The following is an 18,193-nucleotide window of genomic DNA, read 5'->3' as shown; positions in this document are numbered from 1 at the left end:
CAATTAGTTTTATAATTAGATCATGTTTAGTCCTCCTAATTAGCATCCGAACATCCGATGTGACACTGTTAAAGTTTAGCACCTCATATCCAAACAGCCCCTTAGTTGGCCAATTTGGGAGATGCAAAATTTCTGTTCCAGCACTGTAGCACACTGTAACGTTTCGTTTGTATTTGTGAATTATTGTCCAAATATTGACTAATTAGGCTTAAAAGATTCGTCTCGCAAAGTACAACAAAACTGTACAATTAGTTTTTAATTTCGTCTACATTTAGTACTCCATGCATGTACCACAAGTTTGATGTGATGGGGAATCTTCTTTTTGCATAGTGTCAAAGTTGGGAGTTGGGAGGTAACTAAACATGGCCTGATTTGACGAAAAACTTAGGCACCAGGTCATCTGGTCCTGCACTTGATAGAAACCATAAATCCTTGCGCAGTCCGAGCAAACAAGCAATCTGCGGTCGCTGCAACTGTGGCCAATACCATCACCGTTGCGGCGGTTGTTGCCGACGTGTGGCAGGGGAGTCCGGTTGTGCACTCCCCTTCCTTGCCCCGACAGCAGGATGAATGCCACCTCCGCAGCAGCTAGAGCAGCAGCCTCCTGAAAACAGTTATACACACAACACAATTAGGGATTTACAAAAGGCCCTAGAGCGACGTTAGATGCTGCGAGTGGCCAAGTAACGGTTATGCAGAGGCACAATTGACAAAGTTGTGCAAATTTTCATGCTAAATTGAATTCTCAACAGATAGTTTCCAACACACTCGATTGCACGGGTTATGCACACTGCCAACCATAAGTTTCAACCATGTTCATACCCTTACCAAGAAGTAGTAAGACAGTAGAATGGTTGCATAGCTTTAATCCTGATCTTGATTTTCGCAATGAGCATGGCAACTCAAATTCAAACAAGTCACACACTACTATATAGAAATAGGTCAGCTCGAATTTCAGTATATTAGCAGCATGGCAGTGAATAAGTTGCAAGGTGTTCCTGATATGTCTTAAAGAAATAAGGCAAGATCGAGGAGGATATTCATATTAGATATGAAAAGCTAACCTGTCTCTGTCTGCGGTGCCGCAGGATACTGATTGCCCAAGCCTTAATGTAGAATGGTAGCAGGAAACCAGCAGCACGCAATAGAAAAGGCTGTCAATTGCAAACCACCAATACCAAGTGTTAATGGCAGCATCTAACCATAGGATGCTAATAGTATATTCCAAGATGGTCATTTGTTTCACTTACTGAAAACATCGCAGAAGTGTCATCATCATCCTCATCAGTTAAGAGTCAGTGCGTGCCTCAAGAATATGAGAGCCATTAACTGAGCATAAAAAGGCACATAGGATGTTATATATAAAGAAAGCCCTATTGATTTAAGTAGCAAAAATATTATATATGTTCTGTGGTTACTCATAACAAGAGCAGCAGAGCAGCAAAACTGGCATTTGTCATATTTAGCTTCCATGATATGGTTTTGTGCCACTGCAAGAATCCTTGGATCACACAAGTCCAATCCAGTTCCAGTAATGTTCCAGCCACCACTATGAACCGAAAAGAAATGAGATGTGATGACGAGGAGATAGATGAAATATATTGCAAAAGAAAACATCAGAAAATATGTAACGGAACAAATTAAAAAGTTTAAAATAGTACTCTAGCATCCAACTTATGCATGAAAACAAGCATGCCCTACCTTGTACCAATGGTAGTTTCATCAGGATGAGCTCTGGGAGGTGCAGTGTACCGATATTTGTAAGGCTGCAGAGTTGTATATTTAAACACAATTCAGTAATTGCCATCTGTGAAAAATGGGATCACAATTCTTTGTTCATGCATAAATCACCTCACGACATTTCACATGTTACATCTCATTTCTCATTGCAACAATGTTGTACACAAGCCTGACGGCCATACTGCATAACACAAACTAAATGCGTGTTAGAAGAGTTTCTGTGGAAAACAATCTTAAGAGTAATGACATAAAAATGCATGATCCTCATGCATAGTGGATAAGGAATGTAATTTCAAACATTTTTGTTTCCAAAACAAATCTGTGAAGCAGGACAAAAGGAATCAAATCGAAATTTAAACCTAGCAGATGGAAGAAAGAACAGGTGTACCCAATTTGCTAGGAGGTGATTCACAAATCAAATTAACACTGGCTACTTCAAATTCGGTCTATCCCACATACTTTCTTGTTAAATAGTAGTTAGTCGTATCATTAGCTTTATCCCATGGAGTACTCATAACTGAAGATAAGCTTCTATAATATTAGGAAATTTGTATTTAGATTTATTCCAAATGTTTGGGTGTTTTTAGGCTGACTATTCTAAATATGCTCACAACATGTCATCAAATTGACCTTCTCTTCTATAAAAAGAAATATTTTTTAGGACTTGGCCCGTGGCTAGTTGAAAATTGCAATGGCATATTGCTGTCTGGATGAAAGATTATAATATCTTGGCACGTTCAAATGGCACACATATTATTCAGCAATGGGCATCTTTTGTCAGGTAGTAAAAATTATTAAATTGTACACATATTTCTGGCAAAATGCCTTAAATTACAATAGTCTCATGTCCCTAGATATTGCATGTGATACTTACCAAAATATAAGATTATTATTCAATTTATTTTGCTGAAACTGAAGCCTAATCAATCTATGCTCAATTGACATTTACAAATTGTCAATTTCAAGTAGAACTGCCATGTCTTAAATGTCCAATGCACAAAATGAATAAAGGCAGGAAAGAGGACCCCCCCAAAAAAAAGGCAAAACAGGGACCCACACCAACAACATATTAATGCCAAAACAGAAGTAGCCAAAAAACAGAACCACAACCTCTACACAAGCACACAGCAAAATCAACCAGAAACAAATGTGGCACCAACCTGAACAGTTTGCTCGGCGTATGCAGTCCTCAAATGTCAGCATCAGCAAGCAAAATGTTGTCCACAGGTTCCCATTTTCTCATGTTGATGTTCAGATCATGAAGAATCCTGCAAGCACCATCAAATCCAGGGCAAGAATCATCCCCGGAGATGAACCGTTGAATCTGCCCTCCGATCTCAACACAGCTCTCCCCCGCCATCTTCTTCATCCCCCCTTCCCTCATCACCCTCCTCGCCATGGCCGCCTTATCCCACGACCCAATGTCAGAGTATATGTTCGCAACCATCACGTAATTCCCGCTTCGCCGGGGCTCCAGCTCCAGCAACCTCTTCTGCACCTTGTCAACAATGTCTATGCAGTCCTTGGAGCTGTGCAGCTGGCAGGCACTCAGCAATGTCCTCCAGACAACCGGATCGGGCTTGACCGGCACGTCCATAACAAAATCATAAGCTTCCTGGAGGTGGCCATTGCGTCCCAGGACATCCACCATGGCACTGTAGTGCGTGATCATCGGTTTGATGCCATAGACATGCTGCATTTCATGGAAGAATTGGTGGCCCTCGTCAACCAACCCAGCATGGCTGCATGCACAGAGCAGCCCAAGAAATGTGACATAGTTGGGTGTGATAGATGCATCCTTCATCTTATCAAACAGCTCCAGCGCTTCCCGTGCCATTCCATTCTGCGAAAATCCCACGATCATTGCACTCCATGTCCAGACATTTCGCACCGTCATCCTCCCAAACAATCGTGACGCGTAACTTACTGCACCGCACTTAGCGTACATATTCACCGCTGCTGTGCCAAGCTGAAGCGTCATTTCCAGCCGCCGGGCAACGACCTGCCCATGTGCCCACTTGCCGAGCGCCAAGTTCCCTAGCTCGGCCGCAGCGGAAAGCATGACCACAAACGTTGTCTGGTCAGGCTCGAAGCCAGCCTCTACCATCTCCGCAAACATCCCGGCGCACCAGTCGTGGCGATCGTTGTCCGCGCAGGCAGTGAGCGCGGTGTTCCACGACACCACGGTCCGGCGAGGCATTTCGTCGAACACCTGCATGGCGCGCCCGAGGTGGCCGCAGGCCGAGTACGCGGACATGAGGGCGTTCGGTACGTACACCACGGCGCGCGCGAGGCCGCTCTTGACGGTCTCCCCGTGGGTGCATGCGACGAGCGGGAGGGAGTCCGGCGCGAGGCGCGCGAGGGCCTTGAGGACGTGCGGGAGCGTGTGCGCGTCGGGGCGCAGGCCGCCGCGGCGGAGGCGGGCGAAGAGGGAGGCCGCGGCGGACGGGTCAGGCGAGGAGGCGAGCGGGGGCAGGAGGAGGTTGAAGAGATCCAGCGGCGGGGAGGGTAGGGAGAGGAGGAGCCGGTGAGCGAACGGGAGGTGGAGGTGCGGCGGGGAGGAGGGCAGCGAGATGACGCGGCGGAGGAGGGCGGGACCGAGGGAGCCGACGCGGCCGGAGGTGAGGAGGTGGCCGTGGATCTGCCGGAGGTGCCGGACGGTGGTCGCGGCGGCGATGAGGGCGTGGATGGCAGCCGGGGGCGTGGCAATGCTATGGAGGCTCCTCCTGCCGCGTGCAAGGATTGCGAACTGCTTGCTTCCCACGGTTTCAACATCCGGTGCCGCCGTGGCACCAAGCATTGGCCTCTGGAATCCAGCGGCAGACGGATCAGGTGGTGTGGAGAGGCATGCCTCTGCTGCTCTTGAATTCTCCGCGACGCTGCCTTCCGCCGGCAGCCGCGTCTCCGCGAACGCGAGCTGCGAGCGGATCGAGAGAGTTGGGGATGGACAGGTTGCCGGGCAACGGCTTGAAGATACAGCGAGATGGTCTTGAATGGGCCCAATTCGCTAAGCCCACACGGCAGGAGTTTGTTTTCCTTTGCAGTTTGGAGAAAACATAGTAAAGTCGCACATGGATCTTGGGTAGTGTGGTTTGTTAGGCTGATTGTAACGTGATTTGTTTAGAGAGGATAATAGATCCCGTTACTTGCTGTTTGTTTTGGTTTTCTCGTGATCGAAACAAGTTGTTGTCAGATAGAGGTCTTCAGAAAAACGATACCTCCCTTATCAGATACGGCCGCTCCGGGTGCCAGTCTAGTTTTCAGTGGATGGAATCTGTATCTTTTGTCTAGCCGTTCGAATTCAAGTTATGTTTCGTTTAAGCAAATCAAATGAAGCATGTTATTACCGTTACAGCAGCAACCAAACATCTGGCTGTAACAGCAGCACATTCCATTTGCGTTACCTTTCCACAAACCAAACAACACCTTGGATTCTTGGGACGCTGGCACGGTGGCAACTGGTAAGAATGCTGCTTAGAAAAAGCCCCACTATCATTACAGCATTCGTGCGAATATTTCGACATCGACAGGGTTTTTAGTACAATATTATCTATTTGTACATCGACAAGATACTTTCGTGTGGGCATAATCTAGCATATATAGAGGCCGCGCCAAACAAGTTTGAGAAAGCGCCGTTTTTCAAACTTGACAATTAGGGCAATCAGGACCCAGATATCCCGGTTAAGTTATATACACCCCGTTACTTCCTGGCCGACACAAAATGCAATAGCCCAATCCAAAGCACGAACATGCACCTTTGCACTCAGTACACTGATGCAATGAAACTTGAGGCAGAAAATTATCTGGTTCTGCTTCAACCACGATATAATCCTTGGGGAACCCGTGCAAATAAGCAATCAGCAGCCCCTGCGACCATCACCGCAGCCAGCCACTCCTTGATAGATATCGTTATGGGTATGGTGGTTCATGCTGAGGTGTGGCAGGGGAGTCCGGTGCGATGGTGAAATGCACTCCCCTCCCTTGCCCCGACTGCAGGATGAATGCCACCTCCGTCGCAGCTAGAGCAGCTGCCTCCTGAACATAGACACACAGTGCAATTAAGAATTTATAAGAAAGGCCCTAGAGCAACACTAGATGTAGCGAGTAACCAAATAGTGGTAATTGGTCACGACGAGACATGATAGGCAAAAGTTGTGCAGGTTTTCAATCTAAAACTATCATAATGTCAACTCAACGCCAATATTTTTGGAGTGTGACAGTGAATACAAGGTGTTCCCAAAATATTTTTAAAATCTAAGAAAAGAAAGATGCAGATATTCATATTAGAAATGGCATACTGACCTGTCTCTGTCTGCGGCGCTGCAAGATACTAATTGCCCATGCCATAATGTAGAATGGTAGCAGGAAACCAGCAGCACGCAATAGAAAAAGCTGTCGATTATGAACCATCATTACCAAGTGTGAATGGCAACAGCTAAGCATAGGATGCTAACAGTATATTTTCAAGATGGTTCCTTCACTTACAGAAAATACTGCAGAAGTATCATCATCATCTTCATCAGTTAGAGTCAGTGCGTGTCTCAACAATAAGAGAGCCATTAACTGAACATAAAAAGGTAAATAGGATGTTAGGTAAGTATATATAAGAAAGCCATCCTGTTTTAACTCCCAACAACATAAATACATCTGTTACGTGGTTACTCACAACAAGAGCAGCAGAGCGGCAAAAGGCAGCAGTGCTGGCATTCGTAGCAGAATAGTCATCATATTCAGCTTCCAGGATGTGGTTTTGTGCCACTGCAAGGATTCTAGGATCACGCAAGTCGAATGCAGTGCCAGTAATGGTCCAGCCGCCACTATAAACCACAAATAAATGAGAGGCAGTGACGTGCAGTTCGATGAAAATACATTACAAAACAAAACATTAGAAAATATGTGACAGAACTTAAGCGGTTAAAAATAGTACTGTAGCTGTATAGCATCCATGAAAACAAGCATAATGCCCTACCTTATATCGATGGTAGTTTCATCAGGATGAGCTCTGGGAGGTGCAGTGTACCCATGTTCATAAGGCTGCAGACAGGTATTTTTCAACACAATTCAGGCTAACTGTCATCCATGAAAAAAGGTATCACAATTCTTTGTTCATAGAATAAATCACCTCATGACATATTTCACATGTTACATCTCCTTTCTCATTGCACCATCTCTGTACACAAGCCCGATGAGCATACTGCATAACACAAACTAAAAACATGTTAGAAGAGTACCAACGAAAAACGCTCTTGAACATAATCACATAAAAATGCATGACAATGCAAACATAAGAAACACAACTTCAAATGACAAAAAGAATCAACTCAAAATTTAAACTTTTTATTCTCGAACACGCAGGAGAACTGCGTATCATTGTATTAATAGTAGAAGATTGGAGTCATACAGAAAGACCCCCCCCCCCCCCCAACACACACACACACCGCTTTAGAAGAAGACTTAATTTCCATTTACAAATAAGGACGACCTGAGACCTGGACAGCCTAGCCAACATCCTTAACCAAGAGAGAGGCAAAGCCCTTGGCTCCTGCCAAGGTCCACAGTTGAGCTTCATCCCTAGCCATGCTCAGCACAGTGGCAACGCTTGGGGCAGCCCCATTAAAAACACAGTCATTTTGATGCTTCCAGATACACCAAGCACCAAGAATGATTAGGGAGTTTAGTCCTTTACGTGCATCGCCCATAACAGCTGCTCCCACACTTTCCCACCATGCGTCGAAGGATGATTCAGCGGCCGTCGGGGCAAGTTGGGAGAAACCAACACGATGGAAGAGGGAGTACCAGAATTGCCTTGCAACCACACACCCAATGAGCAGATGTTGGATGTTCTCTTCCTCCTGATCACACAAGAGGCACTTGTCTGGGAGTTGAAGGCCTCGCCGTGCCAACCAATCAGCTGTCCAGCATCAATTGTGGGCGACCAGCCACATAAAGAAGCAGCATTTGGGTGGAGCCCAAGACTTCCAAATCCTCTCATATGGTCTGAAATAAATGGCCCCCTGAAAGAGAGCATCATATGCCGATTTCGCTGTATATTGTTCTGAGGTAGAAAGGCTCCAAATGTGTTTGTCCTGTACCCTGACTTGTAATTCTACCTCAGAGATCACATCCCACAATACCAGATACTCCATTAGGGCTTCCAAGGAAATTGAACCTTGAATATCTTCTATCCACCTCTCATGGATCAGTGCCTCCAGAACTGTACGCCTTCCTACTGTTCTCCTAGAGACCAAGGCATACACCTGTGGTGCAATATCCTGAATATTTTTTCCTGCTAGCCATTTATCTTTCCAGAAAAGAGTGCTGGCTCCATCACCAACTTCAGTGACCACAGCCATAGAGATGACAATCCATTTCCTTGCTGATTTGGAGAGGCAGACTTACCCAAGGTTTATTTGGTTCAGACTTCTTGAGCCATGGCCATCTTACTCTTAAGGCTAGTCCAAGGGATTTTAGATCTGATATTCCTAAACCACCAAGTTCCCGTGACCGACACACTTTGGGCCAAGCAATGAGGCAATGCCCTCCATTTGCTTCCTTCCGCCCCCTCCAAATAAAGCCTCTTCTAATCTTGTCAATAGCTTTAATTGCCCAGGATGGCAATTCTGTCGCCATGGCCAAATATACCAACATTGCAGTTAATACATACTGTACCTGCACCACCCTTCCTGCGCGCGTCATCAAGTCTGCTTTCCATCCTGGTAGCTGATCAGCTATTCTATCAATAACAGGTTGGAATTGCTCCTTGGTAAGCTTTCAAAGAGAGAGTGGCAGCCCAAGATACTTGCACGGAAAGTCCAAGATTTCACAAGGCAGCAGGCTCAGGATGAGAGTCATATTGTCCTCGGAGCAATGGATTGGCAGCACATTACTTTTCTGCACGTTGGTCTTGAGTCCCAAGGCATCCCCAAAGAGCTGGAGCATTCGCAGGGTCAAGGTGATATCCGCTGCTGCAGGCCGTAGAAAGAGGGCAACATCATCAGCATATAACGATATTCTATGTTGAATTGGCCTTCGGGACAGTGGCTGTAGGAGACCAGCCTCAGCGGCTCTGGTGACCATCCAATTCAGCACATCCATGACTAGGATGAAGAGCATTGGGGAGAGCGGGTCTCCCTGGCGAAGTCCTCTTCAGTGTTGTATGATATCCCCAGGAATACCATTAAGAAGAACTTGAGTGGAAGAAGACGATAGGAGGCCACACAACAAGTCACATCACCGAGAGCCAAAGCCAAGTTTTCGGATCACCTCCATGAGAAAACTCCGAGATACTGAGTCAAAGGCTTTTGTGATGTCCAATTTGAGAAGGATTCTTAGCTGCTTTTGGGAGTACAGAAACCTCACAGTTTGCTGAACCAACATATAATTGTCCTGAATAAACCGTTTTTTGATGAAGGCACTGTTTTGATTGCAAGAGACCATTTCATCTAGGCGGCTAGCTAAACGGTTAGCTAGAATTTTGGTCACCAATTTTGCAAAACTGTGCACCAGACTGATGGGTATGAAGTCCTTTACCTGTTCAGCGTCCGACCTTTTAGGCATCAAGGTGATGTAAGCGGAGTTTAGCATCCAAAGATTCCTAAAATTTTTTCCCCATACAGTATGCATGGCAGCCATCATGTCATCCTTAATAACTGACCAACAGGACTTGTAGAAACGCCCTGTGAACCCGTCAGGCCCTGAAGCTTTATCAGAAGGAAGTTGCTTAATGGTGTTCCACACCTCCTCTTCTGTAAAAGGTATATCCAAGGCTTCAAGATTATATCCAGGGATGTTCAGCCCGGTGAGATCAATGGTCCGATCCCAAGTACAATCTGTACCAATCAGGTTAGAATAGAACTCCAAAATTTCAGCAGCCTTCTCCTCATGTGTTGTGATGGTGCGATCATCCACCCTCAATTTGGCAATGAAGTTCTTTTTTCGGTGACGAGCATGCATGTGGAACAATCTGGTATTGGCATCTCCCTCTTTGAGCCATCCAACGCGGGATCTCAGTCGGGCTACTGTCCGCAATAGGGAGGCAAGGGCGAGAGCGTGCTTTTTCAGGTTGTTGCGCCGCCATAATTCATTTGGTTGCAGGGTGAGGCTTTCTTGGGCAATACCAAACTGGTGGATGATCTCCTTTGCTAAAAACAGTTGGGAGTTGATATGCCCAATTTACTTCTGGCTCCAACTTTGCAAACCTCTTGCTGTTGCCTTAAGTTTCAGGGACAGAGTCTCCACAGGGCAGTGGCGGGGCTGAACTGAGTTCCAAGCAGTCTCGACTGCTTCCGTAAAACCATCCATGCCGGGCCAGAAGGATTCGAAGTGAAAGCGCCTTTTGCCAGCTAGGTTGTCCGTGAGACCGAGAATTAGAGGACAGTGATCTGAATCGTCAGAGGCTGCACTTTGCAGGAGACATTCAGGGAACATGTCCTCCCAATCCGGCGAGCAGAACACACGATCTAGCTTCACAAGTGTAGGATCAGCACTAGTAGAGGAACTAGACCAAGTAAACTTACGACCATGAAGAGGAACTTCAGTAACTGCCATATCATTTATCCATCTTCTAAACCTTCCCATCATAGCTCTGTTTAGATTTGTGTTGTTCTTGTCCTCATCTTTATAAATAAGATTAAAGTCGCCTGCCACCATCCAGGGAATTGTGCACTGCACCCGCAGATCGCGCAGCTCCTAATAAGAATTGAACTTTTGCTTGATTGTCTTGAGGCCCGTAAACACACGTTAACCACCAGGCAGTACCATTAGGCGAGCAGAACTGAACCGAAGCACAATGTGAATCAATCCGGTTTGCACCAACAGCCCCAAGGTGAGATCTCCATGCAACTAGGATTCCTCCACTGGCCCCGACCGAAGGTAGAAAGATATAATTATTATCAAAGTCACTGCCTAGCATAGAGAGGATAATCTCCCTGGACACTGAATTCATCTTTGTTTCTTGTAAACAAATAATATCAATTTTGGAAGAGTCCACAATAACGCGCACTGCATCTCTTCTTGCCAAGGAATTGAGCCCTCTAACATTCCATATCAGTATATGCATTGGATCCATAGAACAGAGAAAATAAGCGACCAGCAACAAACCAAAAAGCCTGAGAATCAGACCATACATTTCACCACCCCAAAGGCGGTGTCATCTTCTGGAGGTGACCATCCAAAGAGGGCAGCAAGAGCTCTGGTGTGCGGAGTCGCCTGGGGCTGCTGGAAGCACTTGGCACATTCGTCCAAGATCCTTTGGTCAAATTGTTCTTTTTCGTCATCCACCTCCAAATCAAGAGCTTGCATAACCCGTTTCTGCACATATTTCTTCATATGTGCAGAGCATACCTCTGGATTTGCTGCCTCCAGACCACTAGGCGGCGGCTTCGGTGAGGTGCCTCAGTAGGTGGCTGCAGCAACTTCTTTCTTCGCTTGTTGATGTGTGGAATCGGCAGGAGGGCACCCGACGTCTGGGACAGACTATTGATGAACTCCGTCGCGGGGCTGACCGGCTCCGTGGCCAGGCCGGACCCATTCAAATCCCTCTCCCCACCGTTCTTCTTGAGGCAGGGCCTTGAATAGACCCGAAGCAGGGGCTCCGCGGTTGTGCTGCCTAGCACCTGCGGCAGCAATGAGACAAGGGCAAGCGAGGCCACCGCCTCTGCAAGCAGGGAGTCAACTCTGGAGCCAAAGCTTCTATAGGGGAAGCAAGAGGGCCAGGCACCGATTCATCCAGCAGAGGAGCAGGCCCATCAGTTGAAATCAAGGGCCCATCAGCAGCCAGGCTGAGATGAGTCCCAAGAGCCTAATCTGTTGAATTCATAGCTGGTGTCGTCGTCACACTCTGGCGTAGGGTGGAGTTAGGTGGGCTGTTTTGGGGCAATGAAGGCCCACACGATGTCTAGCCATTGGGCCTGGCCCAAAAGACTCCATGCAGACCTCATATAAAGGCGGCGCCACTCCCTCTCTCTCCTCGTGACTTAACACGGGCATGCATGCTTCGGACGCTTGGGGCATCAAGCATCTGTTAATATCTGCGATCATGCCCGCCTCGGCTTCCACAGCAGCAGCCTCGGTAACCGATGATGGCACCTCGTGCGCCTCCCGCACCGTTGGCCCAGCCAGCACAGCATCAATGGGGGGCTCGGAAGCCGATTCCTCTTGGTGGGGGTAGGCCAGCCGGAGCTGGGTGTGTGGGCCCAGCCGATCCTGCACCGGCGCACGGCGTCCCTGAGTTGACGATGACACGCCTCCTGGCGCCGCCTGCTCCGGGGGAATCGATGGCGAGCGGTGTCTTCGTCTCCGGCGATGGCGGCGTCCATTATCATCGGCTGGAGGTGGAGAGGGAGGATCATCTTCAGAATTGGATGACCCGGTTTGAGATACAACGATTGAGATAGGATACTTCAGCGTGCGCATCCCGGGCTGGTGCTCCGCCACCAATGGAGGTTCAACGATCTCAAGATCCATCTCTGTAGGGAAGCAGTCCGAGTTCGAGCACCAAGCCTTTAGCTAGTAGATGTCACGCCGTTCCGCAGTGCTCGGATGCAGACCAGCAATCCAGCAATACTCATTGAGGAGCAGCTCGGCCGTCAGTAGCTCCCAAGCATGTGCCAGAATGCCTCTGATTTCCACCTCAACGACCAGAGGGAGGCTCGCCGTCGATGAATAAAGAAACACGTCCACCGCATGACGTGCAGGCGGGCCGAGGGGGTGATGATGGGTCTTCTGCCATTGTAGACGCGCTCAAGCATCGCATCAGTAGGCAAGATCAAAAGGAAGCTAACCAATCCCCACGGGCGTAAGATTAGCCTTTCTTCCTCGATCTCAAACCTATTGGCGATTGTTGTGCGCACCAGCTCCACCGCACCAACCTCGTGTCCTCCGATCATGGTGACGACCAAGCCGTGAGCAAGATCATCTTCTCTTCGGGCGATGCTAGCTGAGCAATCAAGAATGTGTCTGGGCTTCAGTGGGCGATCTTCAGCAATCAAATTAGGATCGTCCTCACTCGGGATGGCCTGAGAGAAGCCTTCGTTGCCCTCCTCCGAACCACCGTCGGGTGTCTCCGTGCTTCTCCTAGCTCTCGGTCGTCGAGCGCAACGACGCCGCTTTCTTCCCTAAGCAGTCGTCGTGGCGACCGCAGGAGGGACATCCGCCACGGCCGTCAGGGGCTGCTGGGAAGCCATCTCCAATGTGGCCACCGGGCGCCAGGTCAGCATTGGTCACGCACGAGGCACCGCACATAGAGCTGTTGGACGCCGGGACGGGCACTAGCCGGAACGATGACCTAGCTCCAGGCAGACGAAGCACCGGGGCCTAGAGCGACAATCCGCTGCCCGATGTTTCAGGGAGAAGCAATTGAAGCATCTCCCTCGGAGATCTGCAGGAACCGCTCGACGGGGAGGAGCTTCATGCTGGCGTCGCGCCTGACGGGCTCGGCGACTCTCCGCTTTCACCCATCCATCGAGGTCCAGAGTGCCCACCGCCACGTGAGACCTCCGTGTCTCAGGGTAGAGGATGATGCGGGGCGCTAGCCGTGGGGGCACCTGCTAGGGCACGGCCGAGGCTCTAAGGCATGAAGCGCCTGGAGAGTTCAAGGCCGCACCCGAGGTCGTCGCAGCCGAGATAACAACGAGGACAGTGCTGGCGAGGAGCACGTCTCTAAAAGAGGGAGGGAGAGGCTCCGTCGCCGGAAGCCCCAGAAGAAGGGGAATCGTCCCTCCAACGCTGGAATTTGGAACGACCCGCGGTGGCACAGGGAGTAGCTCGAGGAGCCAAGCACGGACGGTGTTCCTCCGGCGCTGGAGAGGAGGGGATTTGGGTGGCCATTGTGCCTAGAGTAGGCGACAGCGTGAGGCTGGTGGAGGGGGGAGGGGGAGCGCCCAGAGGTGGGAGGGGAACGGAACGAGGAGCCATTGTCAAAATTTAAACTTATTCAGCTAGATAAAAGAACAGTGTGCCAAATCTACTGGGAGGTGATTCACATATCAAATTAATGCTGGTTACTTCAAACTCTTGCTTTATAAATAAATACTTGCAACAGCCGTATCATAAAAATAGCTTTATCCCATGAAGTACTGCCCCCATAACCAAGATAGGGTTCTATCATAATAGAAAATTCATATTTAGATTTATTCAAAACATCTAGGTATTTGCAGGGTGACTGTTTTAATATGCTATCAACATATCATCAATTGACATTTTCTTCTATAGAAATATTTTTATTCCTTGGATAGTGGCTTCTTGCAAAGTGCAGTATTCGCATATTGCAGTCTGGATGAGATATTATAATATCTTGACATGTTAAAATGGCACACATTTCATTCAGCAATAGGCATGTCAGATGGTAAGTTTGTGAGATTGTGCATACATTGCTGACAAAATGCCTTGAACTACAATCATCTAATGTCAGCCAATGATACCTTTTTCAGTTCCTGGCTACAGTGTCCATTATATAAGATTAGTACTCAATCTATTTTGATTGAACTGAGACCTAATCGATTTATATCCAATTGACATGCACCAATTGTGAATGTCAAGCAGAGCTGTCATTTCTTAAATGCTCAATGCATAAATGAATACCAGAATACCACAAGGCTTCCATCTACACATATTAACGCCAAAACAGAACTATACCAGTGATGACATGATGGACAGTATAGCTGATGACTAACCGGGTGTATCTTTGAACTACTGACATAAGGGAAGACTAATATTCTAAGCAGTAGAATGTTTTACGGTATAGAGGAAAAAATGAAAAACATTTCATCTGCAGCCCAGGCCATGATAGGGCCAGTGCACTGTTCATGAACTGTCACTGTTCATAGAAACAGTAGCCGTGTGGTACCGTTCGCGGATGCCCTAGGATTAGAATTTAGGGATAAGATTAGGTTTCAATTGGTTCCTTAATCTTAGATGTTGGTTTCTTACAAGCAAGTTGCCCCATTTATATAAGGATAAGATTATATTTCTTCCGATCAAGCAGGAAATAGATCAAGAGTTCCTATCACCCATGGTCGCGCTGGCCATCTAAACCATGCCCACGGCAAAACATTTGGCACCTTAAATAATACTTAGATATGGAGTATAGCAGTCTATCCATAATATTCTGAAGAAGAATAGTGGAGTAATGCGAACCTTTAGACTGCCGGTGCAAGCGCATGGACTCTCTAGATTTTTAATACTATCTTCCTCCTGACAAATGCGACACTCCACCATCTGTAGAAGAGGTTCTTCTTCAGAAACCATGCTTTCTCCCATTGCTAAAATGGCATGAGCCATGGAGGGTGGGTGTGCAATGGCTTCTCCAGATGATGTGTTCTTGACTGCCCCAGTGGCCTCATTGGGCTCGGGAACGATTAGGTCATCAACATTGAGCATTAGATGATCCTTCATTGTTGCAAACAACTAATAAAACTTCCAGCAAAAGAATTCTTGTAAAAATGCTATTAAATCAACAGAGAGTTCATAATCTATTTGCTAGACCAAGCTTAGTGTCTCGCTGGAAAAGAAAAGAGAAAAGAACAGGTCAGCCGATGCCATGGTTGATTAGAAAAAACATATAGAATAACTGAAGCAGCTGAACAAACTTGTCTAACCTCACGAAATGAGGCACCAGAGTCCTTGGTGAAAGATAAAAGAGGCACCAATGATCTGAGCTCCACCTTTCTGCCCATTATATTTATCACAAAACAATTTCACAAACATTGTTTTCTTGAATACTATAGGCATTTGAACACTAAAACAGCATAGATGAGACAGTACAATGGATATGAATAAAAGGATTTGTTCTGTAAACAGTAATGTTCCTCCCATGAAACAATTATGCATTTCCTTTGCAAATGATACAACTCTTTCAATCTGTAATTTTCCGAGCAATAAATTTGCTTCTACAAAGAATGCCAATCAATCATTCTGAGATTTCCTCATTGCATACACAGATCCACAAATTGGTGATAAACAGAAGGAGCAGATACTACAATAATAAATTTTACCCAAAATGCACATTCGTAAATTTCATAATTTGCCTGTCCTAATCAAATCACGATTAAGTTCTCAGCACAAGCAACCAACAGGAAAAGCTGAATAATATTACAACAGAAGCAACATGTCTGCCAAAAAAAAAAAAGGAATCAACCCAAAACCTAGCAGGTAGGGGCTGAACCAGTAATTTTTGCAAAAAAAATCCGAGGTCAGTTGGCATAATCCGCGTATATTTTGTAATTTGGTCAGATCCGAATACAAATAGCTTCGATTAGGGTTCGGTGCTCGGTTCCGCACAGCAGGAATGGAAGAGAAGGGGCGGGCATACCTGGTGGGTGCTCGTCGCCGGCGAAGGGCCCGACGAAGACCTGGAGAAGGACGGCGCCGCTCTGTCGCCGCCAGGAAAGGAAGGCCACGGGGGGAGCGGGGTGTGAATGGGCTAAAGTAAAAGGAGGGGCGAACGCAACAGGCGGCGACGCGCTCGGGAGCTTATGTCTGATTTTCTTTTTTCTTTTTCTTTTTTCTTTTTTAAAGATTAAAGAAACAGTTTTAAGCCATCATTCTCGTTCCTCCTGGCAGGTTATATAATCCACCCGTGAGCTAAAACAACAGATTCCATATTATAATAATTCACTGTCCTCCCCATAATCATAAATATATTTCTTTAACATGATTTATTTATATAAAGAAAATCGTAAAAACCACGTCCTTTCTCTTTTTTTTTTGCAAAAACTATCCTAATGCACACTTGATTACCTGACTTCATTTATTTTTCAGATGTATAGCGCGAATAGGTTAAGCTAATCGAATCAATCTTGTTCGAGTTATTGAATTAGGCTTATTCATCATATTATAGTGATTCTTTTTTTTTGCAAACAGTAAAACTTTGTGCGAAGTCTTTCACCGTCAATTTTTTTGTGAAATCTCCAATGAATGTCGAGATTACACTTTAAAAGTATTGAATTCCAATATCGGCAACTCCAGGTTAAAAAAATAGGCCAAATTAATGTGTCAAGATGGTTCTGCAATAAAATGGAGTAGAGGTGAGTAAAGCATTCGGGCTTTGCTAAGGTACACCTCTTACCTTTATACCTTTAAATGGATTTTTTCATTTTGTAAATAGAAAAACATCAATTAGAAAATAAATAAATTGGTCGCACGACAAGAGGTCCTTATCAGATCAGAGCTTTTTCCAAACAAACTGCATGCGAGCATGCATGCCGACATTTTTTTCCTTTTGAAGTTCATGCATGCCGGCGCTATCAGGATGGAAAAAAGCTAGCGCGCTGGGTCGCACTTGCGCTCCGACGCGCGGCCTGCTGCTGCCCCTTTTTACTGTTGCGGCTCAACTATTTTTTATTTTCCTTTCTTTTTTAAATATGATAACTTTCTTCTCAAGTGTCCGTTTTCGATTCCATTTGCATTACTGTATTCATTTTGATGACGTCTATAAAACTAAATCCATGATAAATATATTTTAATATATTTTTTATATTCTAGCAACAATACATAATAGCTAGTTATACATGAAGTGTGTAGCAACTTATGTAATGTACATAAATTGCTACATTTTTTGCACCCAATATAATTACGTATTTGAGGTATCTATTTAAGCTGTGTCATTTGTCTCTGTATATATGGATACATTAGTTCCGAAGAAGCTCTTAATTGACTCTGTGTGAGTTATAATTAATATAACATATAAGTTATCACATGTTCTCTATATAAATCGATACTAACAAGTGGACAACAATTTAGTTCTACCAGACATACAATACAAGTTACTACTATGTATAACATAAGTTGCTATATTCCTAAATAGTTTGTATATAAGTTGCTGCTATGTATACAACATAAGTTGACACTCACATAAAATGACTTTAAAATATATTTAATATGGGTCTAGTTTTGTAGATCTCATCGCAAGGAACACGATACTTTAAACGGATTTGAAAATGGACACTTGATGGAAGAATTATGCTCATTTAAAGAAAATACAACCATTTTCTCACGCTAATGTTAGCGATGACCTCATACAAAAAGGACAACTCTGCCAACTCATGCTTTGCTCGTTTTATTTTATAAAGCTCCATTTGTATGGTCTCGTTTCAGTTTTCAACCGCATGTGTCATTGTCAAGAATTACGAGTCAAGACAACAGCTTGAATTTGTTTTTATGCGCGTAGGGCTCGGATTGTTTGCACGAGAGGACACGGGGTTAGACTGGTTCGAGCAGGATAGCCCTACGTCCAGTATGAGAGGCAGCTCGTGTTACTTGTGCAGAGTTTGTAAGAGGGGTTACAAATGGGCGAGAGAGGAAAAGCTGGTCCCAAGTCTCTTGGGGTATGCACTGATGGCTCGTGAGGAGAAAGTGTGAGATTTGGGGGGTGTTCGGTTGGCTATGAGAGCTGTTCTCCTGTCGTCCAGTATCACCCGTCCTTCTTTTTTCTTCCCCCAAGAAAAAAAAAGAGGGG

The 18,193-nt window shown here is 46.0% G+C and overlaps 2 protein-coding genes across 7 annotated transcripts; both read right to left on the bottom strand.

The window, feature by feature from the left end:
* Nucleotides 1-552: 552 nt before the first annotated feature.
* LOC101773993 (pentatricopeptide repeat-containing protein At2g36730) lies at nucleotides 553-5,119 on the bottom strand. 3 transcript variants are annotated; one of them, XM_012843494.3, is made up of 7 exons: nucleotides 2,901-5,119; nucleotides 1,852-1,921; nucleotides 1,702-1,766; nucleotides 1,419-1,549; nucleotides 1,251-1,329; nucleotides 1,065-1,154; nucleotides 553-604 (listed from the first exon to the last, which is right to left on the bottom strand). In XM_012843494.3, exon 1 carries the CDS (start codon nucleotides 4,538-4,540, stop codon nucleotides 2,930-2,932), a length of 1,611 nt encoding a protein of 536 aa, XP_012698948.1. In that variant the 5' UTR covers nucleotides 4,541-5,119; the 3' UTR covers nucleotides 553-604; nucleotides 1,065-1,154; nucleotides 1,251-1,329; nucleotides 1,419-1,549; nucleotides 1,702-1,766; nucleotides 1,852-1,921; nucleotides 2,901-2,929. The 3 variants fall into 3 exon arrangements, with proteins under 3 accessions (XP_012698948.1, XP_022680129.1, XP_004956802.1); XM_022824394.1 differs by having other exon boundaries at nucleotides 1,251-1,549; nucleotides 1,852-1,935; XM_004956745.4 differs by having other exon boundaries at nucleotides 1,251-1,549.
* An 89-nt stretch (nucleotides 5,120-5,208) lies between these two features.
* LOC101773583 lies at nucleotides 5,209-16,203 on the bottom strand. Of its 4 annotated transcripts, none has more exons than XM_012843320.2 (9): nucleotides 16,049-16,203; nucleotides 15,336-15,405; nucleotides 14,875-15,238; nucleotides 6,863-6,934; nucleotides 6,710-6,774; nucleotides 6,407-6,557; nucleotides 6,226-6,303; nucleotides 6,043-6,132; nucleotides 5,209-5,775 (listed from the first exon to the last, which is right to left on the bottom strand). In XM_012843320.2, exons 3-9 carry the CDS (start codon nucleotides 15,130-15,132, stop codon nucleotides 5,650-5,652), a joined length of 840 nt encoding a protein of 279 aa, XP_012698774.1. In that variant the 5' UTR covers nucleotides 15,133-15,238; nucleotides 15,336-15,405; nucleotides 16,049-16,203; the 3' UTR covers nucleotides 5,209-5,649. The 4 variants fall into 4 exon arrangements, with proteins under 4 accessions (XP_012698774.1, XP_012698775.1, XP_022680130.1 ...); XM_012843321.2 differs by having other exon boundaries at nucleotides 15,336-15,401; nucleotides 16,049-16,186; XM_022824395.1 differs by having other exon boundaries at nucleotides 14,875-15,126; nucleotides 15,336-15,401; nucleotides 16,049-16,186.
* Nucleotides 16,204-18,193: the final 1,990 nt, after the last annotated feature.

This window comes from Setaria italica, chromosome II (assembly GCF_000263155.2).
Source record: "Setaria italica strain Yugu1 chromosome II, Setaria_italica_v2.0, whole genome shotgun sequence".
NCBI classification, from domain to species: domain Eukaryota; kingdom Viridiplantae; phylum Streptophyta; class Magnoliopsida; order Poales; family Poaceae; genus Setaria; species Setaria italica.
Note: the sequence above shows the minus strand (reverse complement) of the source record. Positions and strands in the feature narration are given on the sequence as shown.